The sequence below is a fragment of the Stomoxys calcitrans genome, chromosome 4 (assembly GCF_963082655.1).
Source record: "Stomoxys calcitrans chromosome 4, idStoCalc2.1, whole genome shotgun sequence".
Taxonomy (NCBI): Eukaryota; Metazoa; Arthropoda; class Insecta; order Diptera; family Muscidae; genus Stomoxys; species Stomoxys calcitrans.
In genome coordinates this window covers 14806402-14825616 of record NC_081555.1, presented here as the reverse complement: position 1 = coordinate 14825616, position 19215 = coordinate 14806402, and the positions used below count along the sequence as shown (strand labels likewise).

Below are 19215 nucleotides of genomic sequence, written 5' to 3'. Positions count from 1 at the left end.
ATAGGGTAGAAGGTGTGTGACCAAAAGCAAAGCCGAGGCTTTTGATGGCAAGTGAATGTTGTGCTGGATAATGAGTATAATGTTGTTTGTAGGGTGTTGGTGGCTTTTCGTGTTTTCATTTTTTTTTTTTTTTTTGTGACACAGTGTGCACAACCTTTATCTGATTAAAAGTGTATGTGTGTGTGTGTGGGCAATATGAGTTAGTGCCCACATATCTGTGATTATATGGGTCAACACTGCTGGTTTGGTAGACCGTGAGAACATTTAAATTGCTTTTTTTTGAAAAAAAGGATTAATGCGTGGGTCTTATGAAGAGAAAATGAGCAGGCAATTTGTTTTGATATGATACACAAATATACTGACAATTAGCCAATAAAACGTTAATTTTACCTAAATAATTTTCTAAGAGGAGTAAGGAGTATGAACAAGAGGATTCCATATAAAATAAGTAAAAAAGCTTTAAATCACATTTCGTCAAAATTAGTTTAAAAATCCGCTATTTATCAGAAATTTGACGAACTGTACCAAATTCGGCATGGAGGCTGGGAGGTAACATCGGGAGAACGTTTCTAATCGGTCTGTCCGTGCGTCTGTAGAAATCACCATAAAAGTCGATCAAATAAAGATTTCCGCTGGAAATTTTGCACAAATACTTCTTATTGAGGCCACCGTGGCGCAGAGGTTAACATATCCGCCTATGACGCCGAACGCCAGGGTTCATATCCCTGCGTGAACATCAGAACATTTTCAGCGGTGGTTATCCCCCTTACAAATGCTGGCGATATTTGTGAGTTACTATGCCATGTAAAAGCTTCTCCCCAAATAGGTGTCGCACTGCGGCAGCGTTTGGACTCGGCAAGAAAAAGGAGGCCCCTTGTCATTGAGCTAAAACTTGAATCGGACTGCACTCATTGATATATGAGAAGTTTGCCCCTGTTCCTTAGTGGAAAGTTTCATGGGCAAAATTCGCATTTTACTTCTTATTGATGTTGATCATTGAGGACTGCAAAAGGGCCATATAGGTTCAGATTTGGATACAGCTTCCATATAAATTTAGCTTCCGATTTGGGATCTTAAGCCCCTGAAAGCCACAATTATCTTCCGATTTGGCTGAAATTTTCCAATTAGTATTCTATTATGAGTTTCAACTACCGTGGCAAATAAAGTACAAATTGGTACATCAACTGATGTAGCTCTCATTAAAACCGATTTCCGGATTTGACATATTCAGCCCATGAATGCGCAATTTTTTTCTGATTTGCCTGAAATTTTGCAAGTAGGTATCTGTTACGATTTTCAATAACTGTACGAAGTTCATAACAAATCGGTCTACAACCTGATATAGCTCCCATTAAAACCTAGATCCCGATTAAACATCATAATCCCCTGGAAGTCGCAATTGTTATACGATTTGGTTGAAATTTTGCACGTAGGGTTCTGTAATGACTTCCAATATCCGTGATAAGTGTGAAAGAAAAAAAAAATAACTAACAAAACGTAGTTGTGAGCAGTGTTGCCACCCAAGAATATTATTTTCTACCAAAAATTTAAGAAAAATCGCACCAAATCCGACCAAACCCTACTAAATGTTCTACAAACCAAGAATTGGGTGATTGTTTTTGTACCCGTCACCGAAAAGTTGGCCATTTTGCCATTTCATTGGCAACAAACCAATTTATACATTTTCAACCCTACAATGTATATAAAATAGGTTGTGATAGACGATCCGTCCATTCATACATGTCCGTCCTTCTGTTTGTTGAAATCACTCTACAGCTTAAAGTTCAAAGATGTTCTATATACGAAACCTTGAGTTCATAAAGGTCGTAGTGTCAACCGTGCCGTGTTTGGAAGAATCGATCTCCCAGTTTAAGGGGTTGAGCCCAAAAATGTGATTTCACTACCCATTTTCGCCGATAGAGCGAGTTGCATGGACCCCACAACAACTAAGATCGGTCGGACCATATCTGTATGCAACTGCCATATAGCCCTGTTTTACGATTGAAAGTATTGAAGGCTCAAAACCGCATTTCTAAACCAGAATTTACGAAATTTGGAAGAGATCCCTTAACACTCATACCAGTTACAGTCAATATCAGAACTTTCGCCCTTTTTCCTAAAATTTGTTGCAGTGAGATCCCTAGTAACAGTATTTGACCCATCGACATTCATGGTTTTATTCTACACTCTAAACGAATACAGATACGACAAGAAGTAAAATAATTTTTAAGTCATCACCGGCGATTTATTCAGTAATTAAATTGGTATTTAAATGTTTAAAAAACCTACCAAAAATTGAGGTCAGTCAGCCTACCAACCTACCAAGAGAATAAAAACCTACCAATTTTGGTAGGAACCTACCAAAAATGGCAACACTGGTTGTGAGTCTTGGCTTAGGTTCCATATATTTCACCAACCAACAAAATTCACCACATCTAATACAAAACACTCCTCTCACTACTTTTCACCACAAGACATGCTTATGGTGTGCTAAAGCTTCTCACCACCATAGCAGCATAGTGAAATACCAAATGTGTGACATGGACAACACTGTTTTCTCTATTATATTTTTTTATGAGTGTCACCAAAAACTTTAAACAGTTAAAAATTCAACAACACTAACTCACACTAGGAATGCAACAAAACAAACATATCAAGTCCTTCTCGCGAAAATGATCTAACCGACCGCCATTTGTAGAGAACTAGCCTTCCAACGTGCTCGCGAAAAATTGTATGTAGGCGACGTAAAACCCCGTTATACAGCAAGTATTAAAAACATTATTTTTTAATTTTCGTACATATGCTTTAGTAGTCGTCCAATACTAAATTTTAATGGTCAATCATAAATGTATCAAAAGTTTTTCAATAAAAATCGTCTCCTGCAAAATTTGGATTTTGTCGCTTACATCGTTTTTGAGGGAAGGGCTCGATATGTATAAGTATTGCAAAGAGTTGAGTTTTCGAACCGATACCGAACCGATAATCACCATTTACAAGGCCAGAAAAATAACTACCTCTAAAGGTTAAAGACATGGCTTAGTTTCATTGATTTCACGAACCAACAAAATCCACCAGATCAAATTGAAACTCTCCTCTCATTACTTTTCACCAAAACCCATGCTTATGGTGTGCTTAAGCTTCTCACCACCATAGCAGCATAGTGAAATACCACATGTGTGACATGGACAACACTGTTTTCTCTATTATATTTTTTCATGAGTGTCACCAAAAACTTTAAACAGTTACAAATACAACAACACTAACTCACACTACGAATGCAAAAAAAAAACAAACATATCGAGCCCTTCCCGCGAAAATTATCTAAGCGACCGCCATTTGTAGAGAACTAGCCTTCCATCGTGCCTGCGAAAAATTGTATGTAGGCGACATAAATTTTTAATTTTCGTACATATGCTTTAGTAATGGTCCAATACTAAATTTTAATAGTCAATCATAAATGTATCAAAAGTTTTTCAATAAAAATCGTCTCCTGCAAAATTTGGATTTTGTCGCTTACATCGTTTTTGAGGGAAGGGCGCGAAATGTATATGTATTGCAAAGGGAACACTTACTTGCAAATATTATTAAAAACATTCTTTTTTCATATTTAGTTAAACACGTCTTACTTCTTCATATTACAAGGCTTTGTTTATATATCTTTAATTTTTGAAACCGATATTATTGATTTTTCGAACCGATACCGAACCGATAATCACCATTTACAAGGCCAGAAAAATAACTACCTCTAAAGGTTAAAGACATGGCTTAGTTTCATTGATTTCACGAACCAACAAAATCCACCAGATCAATTTGAAACACTCCTCTCATTACTTTTCACCACAAGGCATGGTGAGCTTAAACTTCTCACCACTATAGCAGTGCAATGAAACACCAACTGTGCAATGGTGAGATAAACAACACTTTTACTCTATTATATTATTCTCACGAGACTCACCAAGGCTGTGGCGCATAGATGTTGCTGCGCAGCAACAACTTTAAACAGTTAAAAACACAACAACACTAACACACACTAGCCAAACCGCAATGAAAAGAAAAAAACAAGGCATTGCAAAAAGAACACTGCATGAAAAAACGCTTTTTTTAGATTTTCTTAGAATATTAACAAATAAAAACACTTTCTCGTTGATCTGTAATGATTAATACACATTTTTAACACTATTTTCTTGTGAATTTAGTTAATTAATCTGCGGTTTTCATAATATTTTACGCACTGCTTAATACGAACGTCCGAATAATTGAAGAATGCCCGATAAACTGAAATGCTTTGGATCTTCGTGTCAATTTGCAATGTAGTAAAGATGGTCAGATAAAGAGAGAGAGAGAAATAGAGGGAAAAAGTGTTTGATATAGAGATTGTAAGGAGGGGTCTAGGAAATTAATGAGACATAAGAAACTCTCTTGGGGAATATAAATGGAGCATTTGAAGAGAGGGACACTTAAATTAATTGGTGTTTATTTTATATTGCACAATGTGGGAAAAAAGAGTAAATGAAGGCGGATCTATAATAAAGGTAGGATAGGAAAACATTTTTTTTTTTTTTTGGGGGGAGGGGGGTGGGGGGGGGAAGTAAATGCACTCTTTCAATAGTTGCCACATCATCTACAAAATCGTATCTTGGCAAGTTTCATAGCAATGGCTTATGCTAGTAAAGGTTTATAAGTGCTTGACTTTAATTTGAATTTTGGTATTTGGCAAGAAGTTTTTTTTTTTTGATAGGAGATCCGGAACGTATTTCCTCTAAAAAGGATAATTTAATAATAAGTGTGTCCGTGTACTCAAAAATTTGTGCAAATGTGCAGAAGAGAGTTGGCGAGTGCGTGTGGACATGTTATTTTTTGAGAGTTAGGTAATTGATAGCTTCCAAATTTCTACTGGAGGTTTTTTTCGCAGTAGAAATTTGCAAAATCGAACAACTGTTTTATGAAAACCAACTGTTTAGTTCAAATTAATAGCAAAAGAGACAAACAAGACTTCTTATTCTTCTGCAAATTTTTACTGGAAAAGTAAGCGAACAGACTTAATATTGTGCCGAAAAATAACATTTTTACCAAACCTTTTTAAAAAAGGTCAACCACATTTTTTGTAAGTTAAAATTCTAATAAAATTTTTGCTAGAAAAATTTTGTTTAAAAATATATTTGCTCAAAAAATTTTACACAATTTTTTTTTGAAAAGAATTGATGATTTTTTCTTTAAAAACAAAATTTGTATGAAACTACCCAAAAATATAAAATGAAATGGTTTCTTAATATAACGGGAATAACGCAACTCTTGGTGCCAAATTTCAGCAAAATCGGACAATAAATGCGGCTTTTATTCATCTAAGTTCTTAAATCGTATACATGAAGGGTATATCGCAATGGGAACCACACTTGACATAAATTTTAACTGGCCAAGCACAGGTCACTATCCAAATCCTTAATCGGAATATTGGTATAAATATCACTTATATCTAAACATAGATCGATGTAGACAATCGATCTCAGAGCGAATATCGATGGTCTAATCGCGACTCACTGTACCAGACTTCAGCGAAATCATGTAATAAATTGGTCATTTTTTAATCGGAAGGACGGTCTATATGGGAGCTTTAGCTTAAATTTTTGGTTGAAATTTTGTGCGTAAAGTACATATGGTGCGTTCCCAAGATTCCGCCCGGCTAAACTTAGTACATTTTGATTTGTTTTTTTTTTTTTTCATATTTAGTTAAATTAAATACTTACGACTTCTCCATATTATAAGACTTTGCACAATCTTTTTGATATTTTAAACCGATATTATTGATTTTTAGAACCGATATTGAACCGATACCGAACCGATAATTGCATTTTACAATAACAGATATATGTGTATAACACAACATAGTGGTGAGTCTTGGCTCATTGATTTCACGAACCAACAAAATCCACCATATCAAATTGAACTCTCCTCTCATTACATTTCACCACAAGGCATGCTTATAGCTAGCTTAAACTTCTCACCACTATAGCAGTGCAATGAAACACCAACTATGCTATGGTGACATAAACGACACTTTTACTCTATTATGTTGTTCTCATGAGACTCACCAACGCTGTGGCTGCGCAGCAACAACTTTAAACAGCTAAAAACACAACAACACTAACACACACTAGCAATACCGCAATGAAAAAAAATGCATTGCAAAAAGAACACTGCATGAAAAACGCTTTTTTTAGATTTTCTTAGAATATTAACAAATAAAAACACTTTCACAATGATCTTTCATGATTAATACACATTTTAACACTATTTTCTTGTGAATTTAGTTATTAAATCTGGGTTTTTCATAATATTTTACGCACTGCTTAAACGAGCGTCCGAATAAATGAAGAATGTCCGATAAACTGAAATGATTTGGATCTTGGTGTCAATTTGCAATGTTGTAAAGATGGTCAGAGAGAAGAGAGAGAGAGAAAGAGAGGGAAATAGTGTTTGATAAAGAGATTTAAGGGGGGGTCTAGGAAATTAATGAGGCTAGGGGAATAAAAATGGAGCATTTGAAGAGAGAGACACTTAAATTAATTGGTGTTTATTTTATATTGCACCATGTGAGTAAAAAGAGTAAGTGAAGGCGGATCTATGATAAAGGCAGGAAAGGAAAACAGGATTTTTTTTTTGGAAGTAAATGCTCTCTTTTAGTAGTTGCCACATCATGTACAAAATCGTGTCTTGGGATGTTTTATAGCAATGCCTTATGCTAGTAAAGGTTTATAAGTGCGAAAGAATTAAGTGCTTGACTTTAATTTGAATTTTGGTATTTGGTAAGATGTTTTTTTTTGATAGGAGATTACGGATCTCCTATAAAAAAAAAACGCATTTCCCTTAAAAAGGATAATTTAATAATAAGTGTGTCCGTGTACTCAAAAATTTGTGGAAATGTGCACAAGAGAGTTGGAGAGTGCGTGAGGATAAGTTATTTTTTGAGAGTTAGGTAATTGAGAGCTTGCAAATTTCTACTGCAGTAGAACATCGAACAGCTGTTTTATGAAAACCAACTGTTTAGTTCAAATTAATAGCAAAAGAGACTAACTTTACTTCTTATTCTTCTGCAAATTTTTACTGGAAAAGTAAGCGAACAGACTTAATATTGTGCCGAAAAATAATATTTTTACCAAATCTTTTTAAAAAAGGTCTCCAACATTTTTTGTAAGTTAAAATTCTAATAAAATTTTTGCTAGAAAATTTTTGTTTAAAAATAAATATGCTTAAAAAAATTTACACAATTTTTTTTGAAAAGAATTGATGATTTTTTCTTTAAAAACAAAATTTGTATGAAACCACCCAAAAATATAAGATGAAATGGTTTCTTAATATAACGGGAATAACGCAACTCTTGGTGCCAAATTTCAGAAAATCGGACAGTAAATGCGGCTTTAATTCATCTATGTTCTTAAATCGGGAGATCGGTATACATTAAGGGCATATCGCAATCGGAACCATACTTGACATAAATTTTAAGTGGCCAAGCACAGGTCACTATCCAAATCCTTGATCGGGATATTGGTATAAATATCACTTATATCTAAACATAGTTTGATGTAGACAATCGATCTCAGAGCGACCAGACTTCTGCGAAATCATTTAATAAATTGGCCATTTTTTAATCGGAAGAACGGTTTGTATGGAAGCTTTATCAAGTTATCAGATCAGTCTTTTCGGCCAAAGAAGCTTAAATTTTTGGTTGAAATCTTGTGCGTAAAGTACATATGGTGCGTTCCCAAGATTCCGCCCGGCTAAACTTAGTACATTTTGATTTGTTTTTTTTTTTCATAAATTAAATTAAATTAAACACTTACCACTTAAATTAGTTAAATTAAAAACTTACCACTTCTCCATATTAGAAGACTTTGCACAATCTCTTTGATATTTTAAACCGATATTATTGATTTTTAGAACCGATATTGAATCGATACCGACCGATAATTGTATTTTACAATGCCAGATATATGTGTATAACACAACATAGTGGCGAGTCTTGGCTCATTGATTTCACGAACCAACAAAATCCACCATATCAAATTGAACTCTCCTCTCATTACATTTCACCACAAGGCATGCTTATGGCGAGCTTAAACTTCTCACCACTATAGCAGTGCAATGAAACACCAACTGTGCTATGGTGACATAAACAACTCTTTTTAACTCTATTATTTTGAACTCACGAGACTCACCAACGCTGTGACTGCGCAGCAACAACTTTAAACAGCTAAAAACACAACAACACTAACACACACTAGCAATAGCGCAAAAAGAAAAAAATGCATTGCAAGAAGAACACTCCACGAAAAACGCTTTTTTAGATTTTCTTAGAATATTAATAAATAAAAACACTTTCACATTGATCTTTAATGATTAATACACATTTTAACACTATTTTCTTGTGAATTTAGTTATTAAATCTGGGTTTTTCATAATATTTTATGCACTGCTTAATACGAACGTCCGAATAATTGAAGAATGCCCGATAAACTGAAATGCCTTGGATCTTGGTGTCAGTTTACTATGTAGGAAAGATGATCAGAGAGAGAGAGAGAAAGAGCGAAAGAGAGTTTGATAAAGGGTTTGAAAGGGTGGGTGGGAGGTGTCTAGGAAATGAATAAGTAACTCTCTTGGGGAATATAAATGGAGCATTTGAAAAGTTTTTTTTTTTTTTATTTGGGTGTTTATTTTACATAGCACAATGTGGGAGGGAAAAAGAGAGTAAGTAAAGGCGGAACTATGATAAAGGCAGGGAAGAAACAACAGGAAGTTTTTTCTGGGAAATAAATGCATTTTTTTAACAGTTGCTACATAGGTACATTTATGGAGGTAGATCATCAATTTATTCTTCATACAAAATCGGGTTAAAATTTATTTGTATAAAGAAAATTTTGTTTGTTTTGGGAAATTTTATAGCAATGCCTAAAATTTTAAATTAGAAATATGATTTATAAGTGCGAAAAAATCAAGTGCTTGACTTTAAAGGTTGAAGGTTGAATTTTGGTATTTCGTAATTTTTTTTTGTAGGACATCCAGAGCGATCAATACTTATCGAAATTTGTAAATATGTAAATAAAAGATGCTAATTGATTTTTAAAGAACCCAGCGCTTATTTCTTGCTAAAAAAGAGCGAGACTAATTTAACCGAGGATAATCAGGAGATATATCTTCATACATAGGAAGTTTTATGGGAAACACATTTTTCAGATTTTCAAAGCAAGGCTGGCAATGCTAGGTGTCTAAATCAATTAAATACCAAAAGAGAGCAAACGCTGTTCTTGCTCTCCTGCAATTTTTTTTTTTGGAAAAGTAAGTAAACAGACCTATACTTAGCACATGTATACTCTAATCACTTGCTTACCTCTCGCATCTCACAGTGAGTCTTTCGCTCTCTCTCTCACTCTCTCTCTGGTCCCATGTAAATGTCTGCATATTCATGTGAGCAGTTTTGGATAATTAAAATGTCATTAATTTGAAATGCATGCTAAAGCTGTGGAATAATTTCCATAATAAAGGCAAATGTATGCCATAAACTCTAGAATTAAAATGTTACGCTACAGATATGAATGCACACAATACAAAGTGTCATATTTTAGCGTAACATGACTCCAGACTAACAAAAGCTGCAAAAAGGATAAGCTTTGGTGGTTGCTGTTGTTGTTGCCGCTCTTGTTCATGCGTTCATTTAAGCTGCCTGCATGCATAAATCCTTCTTCATAGTCCTTTTTACAAATGTGACTGTGGCAAGTCACTTGAGTATGATCTTTCATAATGTTGTTGCGTTGCTAAAAAGGGTTGAGTATGGGTTAATGATGTGGATAATAACCCAGAATGATTTCGAATTCAACCATGGCACATTTTATTTAACCTTAACATAATCAGGCCTTACACATCATTCAGACTGAAACAGGGGGTGGGAGGAATATACTCATGAATATATAATGAAAATGTGTTACTCTGAATGATGATGGGCGAGAGTTGGCGGGTAAAGGGTGTTATCTTAAACCCAAATGAGACTGTGAAAGGCGGCAACACCGACTGTTATGTGCTAAGATTCAAATTAATGTGGGTAAACAAATAAACCAGGAATATTAAAAATTTAATAGTCAAGAAAAAATCCGTCAAAATATTTTATTAAGCAACAGTATTCTACTCGCAAATACCTCTCATTTGAGTCCCATATTGCCATGGTCGGTAAATATGTCCGATTTAGGAGTGTTATGGGGCTTGGGGGGGTCCCCCTAGCACTCGGTCCGACAAATTGGATATCAGATACGTTTTCTTATCCTAAATACCTTTCATTTGAGTCCCATATTATTGTGATTGGTCTAAATATATGTTTGGTAGGTTTTAGGGTGGGGCAGCCCCCCTAGGTACCCCATCCGAAATTTGGATACCAAATTTTTATTTTTAGGGAACTATATGACTATATGAGGGTCCGCCCTCCCCCTTACTCAAAATTGAGAGCTAATAAAAACCTCATAAAACTTTTATTTTTAAATTTCTTCCTTTTTGTTACCCAATGGCACCTTTTTCCGTCCCTATGGTTAATTTCTTTCATTCCTTACCTGCATTCAAAAATGTTTTGCCAAGTTTGTTCTTCAGAAAAGTTTTTATTGCCCTACTTTCTTTATAGTGTCCTTGATCTCAATTCCTCAATATCCTTGTTTTGGCTTTATGCAACACGATTTTATGAAAATTAAAATTTACCCTGTTTTTTTTTAGTTTTTCTTAGTTGTGCACTTAATCTTCCAAGTACTGACATTTTTCACTTCATTATGGTTAAAATGGCAAAAAGGTTCCATGGCAAAAGTAACACCCACTGCGGCGGATCAACTTTAACTTGTGCCGAGTACTTGAGGGAGAAGAATTCATGAAAATACGACCAAATTGTGGTAGTTTTAGCAAAACTTACGCAGTGGGACTCAGCCGGTGCATAAAGTACATGCAGCAGCTGCTCTTGAGAGACTGGCACAGTGGGGGGAAACTGTATAAGGATTAACAAAAATGTTTTTTTTTTAATAAAATTTTCTGCATGAATAATTTTTCCAAATATTTTTTTTTGTAGAGACAAAATTAAAAACAAAATCTGGAAAAAAATTTGGAAAAAATTTTCATAGAAGTAAAATTTTAAAAAAAATTTGCTAAAGAAATAAAATTTTCGAAAAAATTTTTAGAGAAATTAAATTTTGAAAAAATTTTTATAGAAGTAAAATTTTGAAATTTTTTTTTGAGGAATACATTTTTTAAAAAAATTTTTTAGAGAATAAAAATTTAAAAAAAAAAATTTTAGAAATAAAATTTTGAAAAAATTTTTTAGAAATAAAATTTTGAAAAAATTTTTTAGAAATAAAATTTTGAAAATAATTTTTTAGAAATAAAATTTTGAAAAAATATTTTTGAAAATAAAATTTTGAAAAAAATTTTTTAGGAATAAAATTTTGAAAAAAAAAATTTAAAAATAAAATATGGAAAAAAATTTTTTATAGAAAAAAAGTTTTGACGTAATTTTAAAGTTTTAAATTAATTTTAAACCAAATTGTGGTAGTTTTAGCAAAACTTAGGCAGTGGGACTCAGCCGGTGCATAAAGTACACGCAGCAGCTGCTCTTGAGAGACTGGCACAGTGGGAGGAAAACGTACAAGGATTAAAAAATTTTTTTTTTTTTTAATAAAATTTTCTGCATGAATATTTTTTCCAAAAATTTTTTGTAGAGACAAAATTAAAAAAAATCTGGAAAAAATTTTCATAGAAGTAAAATTTTCTGTTAGGGTATTGTTGACCTGGTTTAAAATTCTTGTAATTTTGTTGTATTGTATCGGCTATAGGTCCATTAAAACACAAATATTTAAGGTTTTTTTCTTTTATTTATTTATATTTATTTATAAAATGTAAGAGAACAGGCATCATACCAAACTTCATAATCAATGCAACCAAACACACTAACAACATCTTCCAAACACACAAAACCAAGAAAATCCCGCCAAATATTGAGAAAACATTACACAGGTACATTCACAACTTTCACACGAAAGTATTAAAACTTCTAATACAATACAAACACAAGCAAATCCACTCTTTTAAAGAGAAAGTAGAGAATACAAAGACTAAGCTAGGAGAACTACTGACTCAAGATGATTTCCTACAATACCTCGACAGTGAGCTTACTCTCTACAAGGGCAATGTTAGCAAGAGCAAGACAACACACATAAAGAAACTACAGGCACTCACACAACGACAAGACAAGGCCCTCAACATTAGACGCAACGACGTGTGGTTTGTGAATAAAACAGAGCGAGAGATACCAACGAACGTACAATGGATTCTCTCTTTAGGTCCGAAACACGCTCTCCCACACACCAACAAGAACTTTCCACTCTTGCAAGTCATTGCAGAGGGAGAGGAGTGTGTACAAACTATAGAGAATAGAGAGGAACAGGAGATGGGAAGAACCAAGCTTACAACATTGATAGACGATCACTTACGAAAGTCAAAGATGAGCATGAGAGACAAATATGTGGTGGACACAGTGTCTCAAACAAGAAAATATTTAAAGGAGAATGAGGATTTATTAATTTTAACGGCAGACAAGGGAGGAAAGACAGTGGCTTTGTACAAAGATGACTACGAGCAAAAAATGAAGGCAATAATACACGATATGTGTATGTATAGGCGCTTAAAGATTGACCCAACATCTAGGCTACAGACAAGGAACAACAAATTGGTGGATAAACTTCACAACTTGAATCTTATCAGCATCCAGGAGAAGAATAAATTGACCAGCAAGACCGCATTGGCCCCTCGAATATATGGACTCCCAAAGATCCATAAAGAAGGTACACCGTTGAGACCAATATGTTCATCAATAAACGCGCCGTCCTATCATCTATGTAGGTACATAGTGAATATTTTGAAAAATATCACCAAGGATTCCAAATATAATGTGAAAGACGCAGTGGACTTTAAAGCTAAGATAAAGAACATGACCATAGAAAATGACGAAGTTTTAGTATCTTTTGACGTGGTGTCCTTGTTCCCAAGTATTCCAATAAATTTAGCACTCCAGACAATTGAGAATAAATGGGACGAGATTGAAAAATATACCAATATTCCAAGGGAAATTTTCAAGGAAATTCTAACATTCTGCATTAAGGACAGCAGATATTTTAAATACGATGACAAGTTGTATGAACAGCTTAGAGGAATGCCAATGGGATCACCCGCTTCACCCATTATTGCTGACATCGTAATGGAGGAACTTCTCAATAACACATTTGACAAAATAAGAAAACCTAAGATATTGACAAAATATGTAGACGACATTTTCGCGATTTTGAAGAAATCAGACGTGGCAGAGACGCTGAAGACTCTGAACTCCTTCAACAACTACATCCAATTTACGAAGGAAGAAGAATATGATGGCAAACTACCTTATTTGGACTCGGTAGTTTATAGACATGGCAACCAGCTAAAAATAGATTGGTATCAGAAATCGACGGCTTCCGGAAGATTAATCAATTTTTACTCTAAACACCACAAGAGAGTAATAACAAACACAGCAACGAATTTTATAAGAAGAGTATTTAGCATTAGTGATCCAGACTTTCATCCTGACAATGAGAGGAAAATAAAGGCAATTCTTAGAGCCAACGACTTCCCTAATTGGACAATTAATTCACTATTAGGCAAGGCCAAGGAACGTCTTGGAAAAATCATAGACGGAGAGCAGCCTACAAAAGGAAAAATTTATAAATCGCTAACATACATACAAGGATTCTCCGAAAGATTTGGCAAATCAAATCTATACGACAAGGACAAATACCATCTCGCATTAAAAACAGGCAAAACTGTGAATGAATTATTCAGCAAGACAAAATGTAAAATTAAAAATGAGGAGAAGTCAAACGTGGTATATAAAATTAGATGTAACGGCGACAAGTCCAATATATGCCCGATGGCATATATTGGCACTACCATGACGAAATTGAAAACTAGGTTATCTGCACATAAATCTGACCAAAAAGCCAATAATAGACCAATCGAGCAGAAAACTGCACTAGCAGCCCACTGTGCATTGACTGGTCATAAGCCAAACCTCAACGATGTGGACATCTTAGCTCAAGAGAACAATTACAGACGAAGATTCACTCTCGAGATGTTGCATATCATCGACTTACCGCCTGACGAGAGAATGAATTTCAAGAAAGATATAGAAAGCTGCGCGAAGGTATACCGCCACACAGTCAACAAGCACAGCAGAAGAGAACATTTAGTTGCCAACAGACAATAGTTCGTGTAACAACTCATTAAATGTAATAGGAATTAAAGTTTCTTAAAAATTATTGTTTTTCTGTTTTTATTGTGTGATTCGTTTTTACTAAAATTTGTGTTTTTCTGTTTTTTTATTTAAATACAACTAGCCTTGAAAATGGTAGACGGAGTCTACCGAAATATTGGAGAAAAATAAAAGAAAAAAACCTTAAATATTTGTGTTTTAATGGACCTATAGCCGATACAATACAACAAAATTACAAGTAAAATTTTGAAAAAATTTTCAGGGAAGTAAAAATTTGAAAAAATTTGTCAAAGAAATAAAATTTTAAAAAAATTTTCTAAAGAAATAAAATTTTGGAAACATTTTTTAGAGAAATTTTGAACAAATTTTCATAGAAGAAAAGTTTTGAAAAAAGTTGCTAAAGAAATAAAATTTTAAAAGAATTTTCTAGATAAATAAAATTTTGAAAAAAATTTCTAGAGAAATAAAATTTTCAAAAAATATTTTTAGAAATAAAATTTTGAAAAAAATTTTTTAGAAATAAAATATTGAAAAAAAAATTTTAGAAATAAAACATTGAAAAAAAATTTTTCAAAAAAATATGGAAATATGTCCATTTGTTCGCCTGCCAGTCTAAGAGTCCCGTAATGAAAAAAATTGTACGGGAAGTGGCAGAAAAAGTATGCTTGGTACTGCAAAAACGCAAATTGCAAATTTTGCCCATGAACATTCCACTAAGGAACAGAGGCAAACTTCTCACATATCAATGAGCACAAACCAATTCAAGTTTAAGCTAAATGATAAGGGGCCTCCTTTTTTATAGCCGAGTCCGAACGGCCTGCCGCAGTGCTACACCATTTTGGAGAAAAGTTTACATGGCATAGTAGCTCACAAATGTTGCCAGCATTAGGGGGGGAAAACCACTGATAAACCGTTTTTTCAGACGATCTCGCTAGGATTCGAACCCAGGAGTTCAGCGTCATAGGCGGACCTCTGCGCTACCGTGGCCTCCCACCGTTGGTACTATTCGGTACTTTCTTTGTAAATTGAGCTAGAGCCTTGAATTTTAGAACTTAGGTACACCAAGGCAACCTTAATTGGGTAGGTCAGACCTTCTGTCCGTCCTTCCGTCCGTCCTTCCGTCCGTCCTTCCGTCCGTCCTTCCGTCCGTCCTTCCGTCCTTCCGTCCGTCCTTCCATCCGTCCTTCCGTCCGTCCTTCCGTCCGTCCTTCCGTCCGTCCTTCCTTCCGTCCGTCCTTCCGTCCGTCCTTCCGTCCGTCCTTCCGTCCGTCCTTCCGTCCGTCCTTCCGTCCTTCCGTCCGTCCTTCTGTCCGTCCTTCCGTCCGTCCTTCTGTCCGTCCTTCCGTCCGTCCTTCCGTCCGTCCTTCCGTCCGTCCTTCCGTCCGTCCTTCCGTCCGTCCTTCCGTCCGTCCGTCCGTCCGTCCTTCCGTCCGTCCGTCCTTCCGTCCGTCCGTCCTTCCGTCCGTCCTTCCGTCCGTCCTTCCGTCCGTCCTTCCGTCCGTCCTTCCGTCCGTCCTTCCGTCCGTCCTTCCGTCCGTCCTTCCGTCCGTCCTTCCGTCCGTCCTTCCGTCCGTCCTTCCGTCCGTCCTTCCGTCCGTCCTTCCGTCCGTCCTTCCGTCCGTCCTTCCGTCCGTCCTTCCGTCCGTCCTTCCGTCCGTCCTTCCGTCCGTCCTTCCGTCCGTCCTTCCGTCCGTCCTTCCGTCCGTCCTTCCGTCCGTCCTTCCGTCCGTCCTTCCGTCCGTCCTTCCGTCCGTCCTTCCGTCCGTCCTTCCGTCCGTCCTTCCGTCCGTCCTTCCGTCCGTCCTTCCGTCCGTCCTTCCGTCCGTCCTTCCGTCCGTCCTTCCGTCCGTCCTTCCGTCCGTCCTTCCGTCCGTCCTCCCGTCCGTCCTTCCGTCCGTCCTTCCGTCCGTCCTTCCGTCCGTCCTTCCGTCCGTCCTTCCGTCCGTCCTTCCGTCCGTCCTTCCGTCCGTCCTTCCGTCCGTCCTTCCGTCCGTCCTTCCGTCCGTCCTTCCGTCCGTCCTTCCGTCCGTCCTTCCGTCCGTCCTTCCGTCCGTCCTTCCGTCCGTCCTTCCGTCCGTCCTTCCGTCCGTCCTTCCGTCCGTCCTTCCGTCCGTCCTTCCGTCCGTCCTTCCGTCCGTCCTTCCGTCCGTCCTTCCGTCCGTCCTTCCGTCCGTCCTTCCGTCCGTCCTTCCGTCCGTCCTTCCGTCCGTCCTTCCGTCCGTCCTTCCGTCCGTCCTTCCGTCCGTCCTTCCGTGTGCCCTTCCGTCCGTCCGTTCTTCCGTCCGTTCTTCCGTCCATCCTTCCGTCCATCCTTCCGTCCATCCTTCCGTCCATCCTTCCGTCTGTCCGTGCTTCCGTCCGTCCGTCCTTCCGTCCGTCCTTCCGTCCGTCCTTCCGTCCGTCCTTCCGTGCGTCCTTCCGTCCGTCCTTCCGTCCGTCCTTCCGTCCGTCCTTCCGTCCGTCCTTCCGTCCGTCCTTCCGTCCGTCCTTCCGTCCGTCCTTCCGTCCGTCCTTCCGTCCGTCCTTCCGTCCGTCCTTCCGTCCGTCCTTCCGTCCGTCCTTCCGTCCGTCCTTCCGTCCGTCCTTCCGTCCGTCCTTCCGTCCGTCCTTCCGTCCGTCCGTCCTTCCGTCCGTCCTTCCGTCCGTCCTTCCATCCGTCCGTCCTTCCGAACGTTCTTCAGAACTTTGGTGCACCATGGCACCTAAATTGGAAGGGTCCGTCCCTTCGTCTGTCCTTCCGTCCGTCCTTCCTTCCGTCCGTCCTTCCGTCCGTCCTTCCATCCGTCCGTCCTTCCATCCGTCCGTCCTTCCGTCCGTCCTTCCATCCGTTCTTCCGTCCGTCCGTCCGTCTGTCCATACTTTCACCTTTCCATATTTATACCCATCCCTTTTCCCTTTCATCCCACTGTGCTGCAAAATAATGAAATAAAAAATCGCTTTCCTCAAAATCCAAGAAAATGGTAAGTGAATACTAGATGTGAGTGGGTTACCAAAAGAGAAGGAAAAAAAAAACGAACAAGTTTTTAATGGTTTTAAGTTAACTCTCTTGTAAGCGAAAACTCAAGGAAAAAAACCCTAGATGGTAGTGATGGATATTGAAGTCAATGCTTGAGAAGCTTTATAAGAAGCTTAAGAGGCATCAGTCTCACAGATTGTGGATGAGTGATGGATGGCATTGAAAAAAAAAAAAACTTTCATAACAAACTTCATGTGAAATGATGAGTGTGGTTTGATGATAATGACAATTTTTGCTAATGACATCAATGAATACTTGTAAGGAAATTGCAATTTATTCCAAATTATAATCCTTTTCTGGGAAATTTTATGCATTTTTTTCTATTTTGACACTTTTATCTCAAAATTATGTAAAATTTTAGTTTTCGAAATTTTCTATAGAAAATTTTATTTTAATGGAAAATTTTGGAAAAAATTTCAAAAATTGCCAAAATTTAGTTTTTGGAGCAAATTTTTTTTGGAATTTTTTTTCTACGGAAAATTTTGTCTAAGTTTTATTTGCAGAACTTGCTGGTGTCAGCATGTCCCAGTGCCAAGCCAAGGGGCAAACAGCGACCGTCTTGTTCGACCCCCAGATCTGGTTGGCCTAAGGAAGGACTGCAGGACACCCTCCGAAAGTGCTAAAGGCGTCAGACCACCAATCGATTGGGACATCTATAAGGCTGAGCTAAGTAAATATAAGGACGAACTGAGAAAGGCGCAGAACAAATCCTGGGTGGAATTCTGCAGCTCCGTGGAGGATACATCTGAGGCCTCTAGGCTAACAAAGATTCTGTCCTGGAGACCAATTTCGGTGAGGTATATTCAGAAGTCAGATAATGTATGGACAATGTCTAGTGAGGCAACACTGGAACTACTACACATTTCCCGGGGAATTCTCCAACGGACAATACAGTGCCAGAAGAGCTTGTCTCTGGTATGCATTTGTCGTAGGTTATTGGGGAATTGGTGTCTGAGCCGAAAATTCTTTGGGCGATAAGAAGTTTCGACTCCTTTAAGTCGCCAGGCCCTGATGAGGTATCACCGGTCGAATTACAAGTTGTGTCTGATAGATTGGTTCCTTGGCTTAGGGAGATATACTCTGCTTGTATCAGCATGTCATACATAACTGTGGGATGGAGGGACACGAAGGTAAGGTTTTCCTGCTTTCGGAATGAAAATTACCTTCGTGTCTATCCATCCCACAGTTATGTATGACATGCTGATACAAACAGAGTATATCTCCCTAAGCCAAGGAACCAATCTATCAGACACAACTTGTAATTCGACCGGTGATACCTCATCAGGGCCTGGCGACTTAAAAGAGTCGAGACTCCTTATCGCCCAAAGGATTTTCGGCTCAGATCACTGGCATGCAACAGCATGCACATAGTAAGGGTAAGTCCACCGAAGCATTCCTTCGGGACTAGTTGGCTATATAGAGAGTTCTCTCACTGTCAAGGAATACACATTCAAAGTGCTATACTTTCAGCGTGAAACAGAGAATTGGGCTACCGAAAGTAGTCGAGGCTTAAATCCGTGCATGTTAAAGAAGTTCTTTTCAGCTGAAGATACAAGTTGCCTACAGTGGCACCTCCATCCTTGGGAGGAGAGAATGTTCCAAAATACCTGGGTGGTTTGCAAATCGGATGAACATCTATATGGGAGCTATATCTAGATCTGAACCAATTGTTGCCAATTTCAATAGGGTTCGTCTCTAGGACAAAAAAAATGTCTGTACCAAATTATAAGAAGATCGGATAAAAATTCCGACCTTTAGTTTATACACACATTAACTTAGACAGACGGAGGGACAAACAGACAGATATATGGACAGACAGACGGACAAACAGACAGACAGATAGACGGACAGACAGACAGACAGACGGACAGATAGACGGACA

At 37.5% G+C, this 19215-nt stretch overlaps 2 protein-coding genes across 3 annotated transcripts in view; one reads left to right on the top strand and one right to left on the bottom strand.

Annotated features, from left to right (window-relative positions):
- The window catches only part of LOC106085135 (nuclear pore complex protein DDB_G0274915), a 422983-nt gene that overhangs the window by 330181 nt on the left and 73587 nt on the right, over positions 1-19215 (bottom strand). The window lies entirely within an intron of this gene.
- LOC131997173 (uncharacterized) lies at positions 13249-14505 on the top strand. The gene is made up of 2 exons (XM_059367675.1): positions 13249-14333; positions 14442-14505. The coding sequence occupies exon 1, from the start codon at positions 13271-13273 to the stop codon at positions 14309-14311; it is 1041 nt and encodes a 346-aa protein (XP_059223658.1). The 5' UTR covers positions 13249-13270; the 3' UTR covers positions 14312-14333; positions 14442-14505.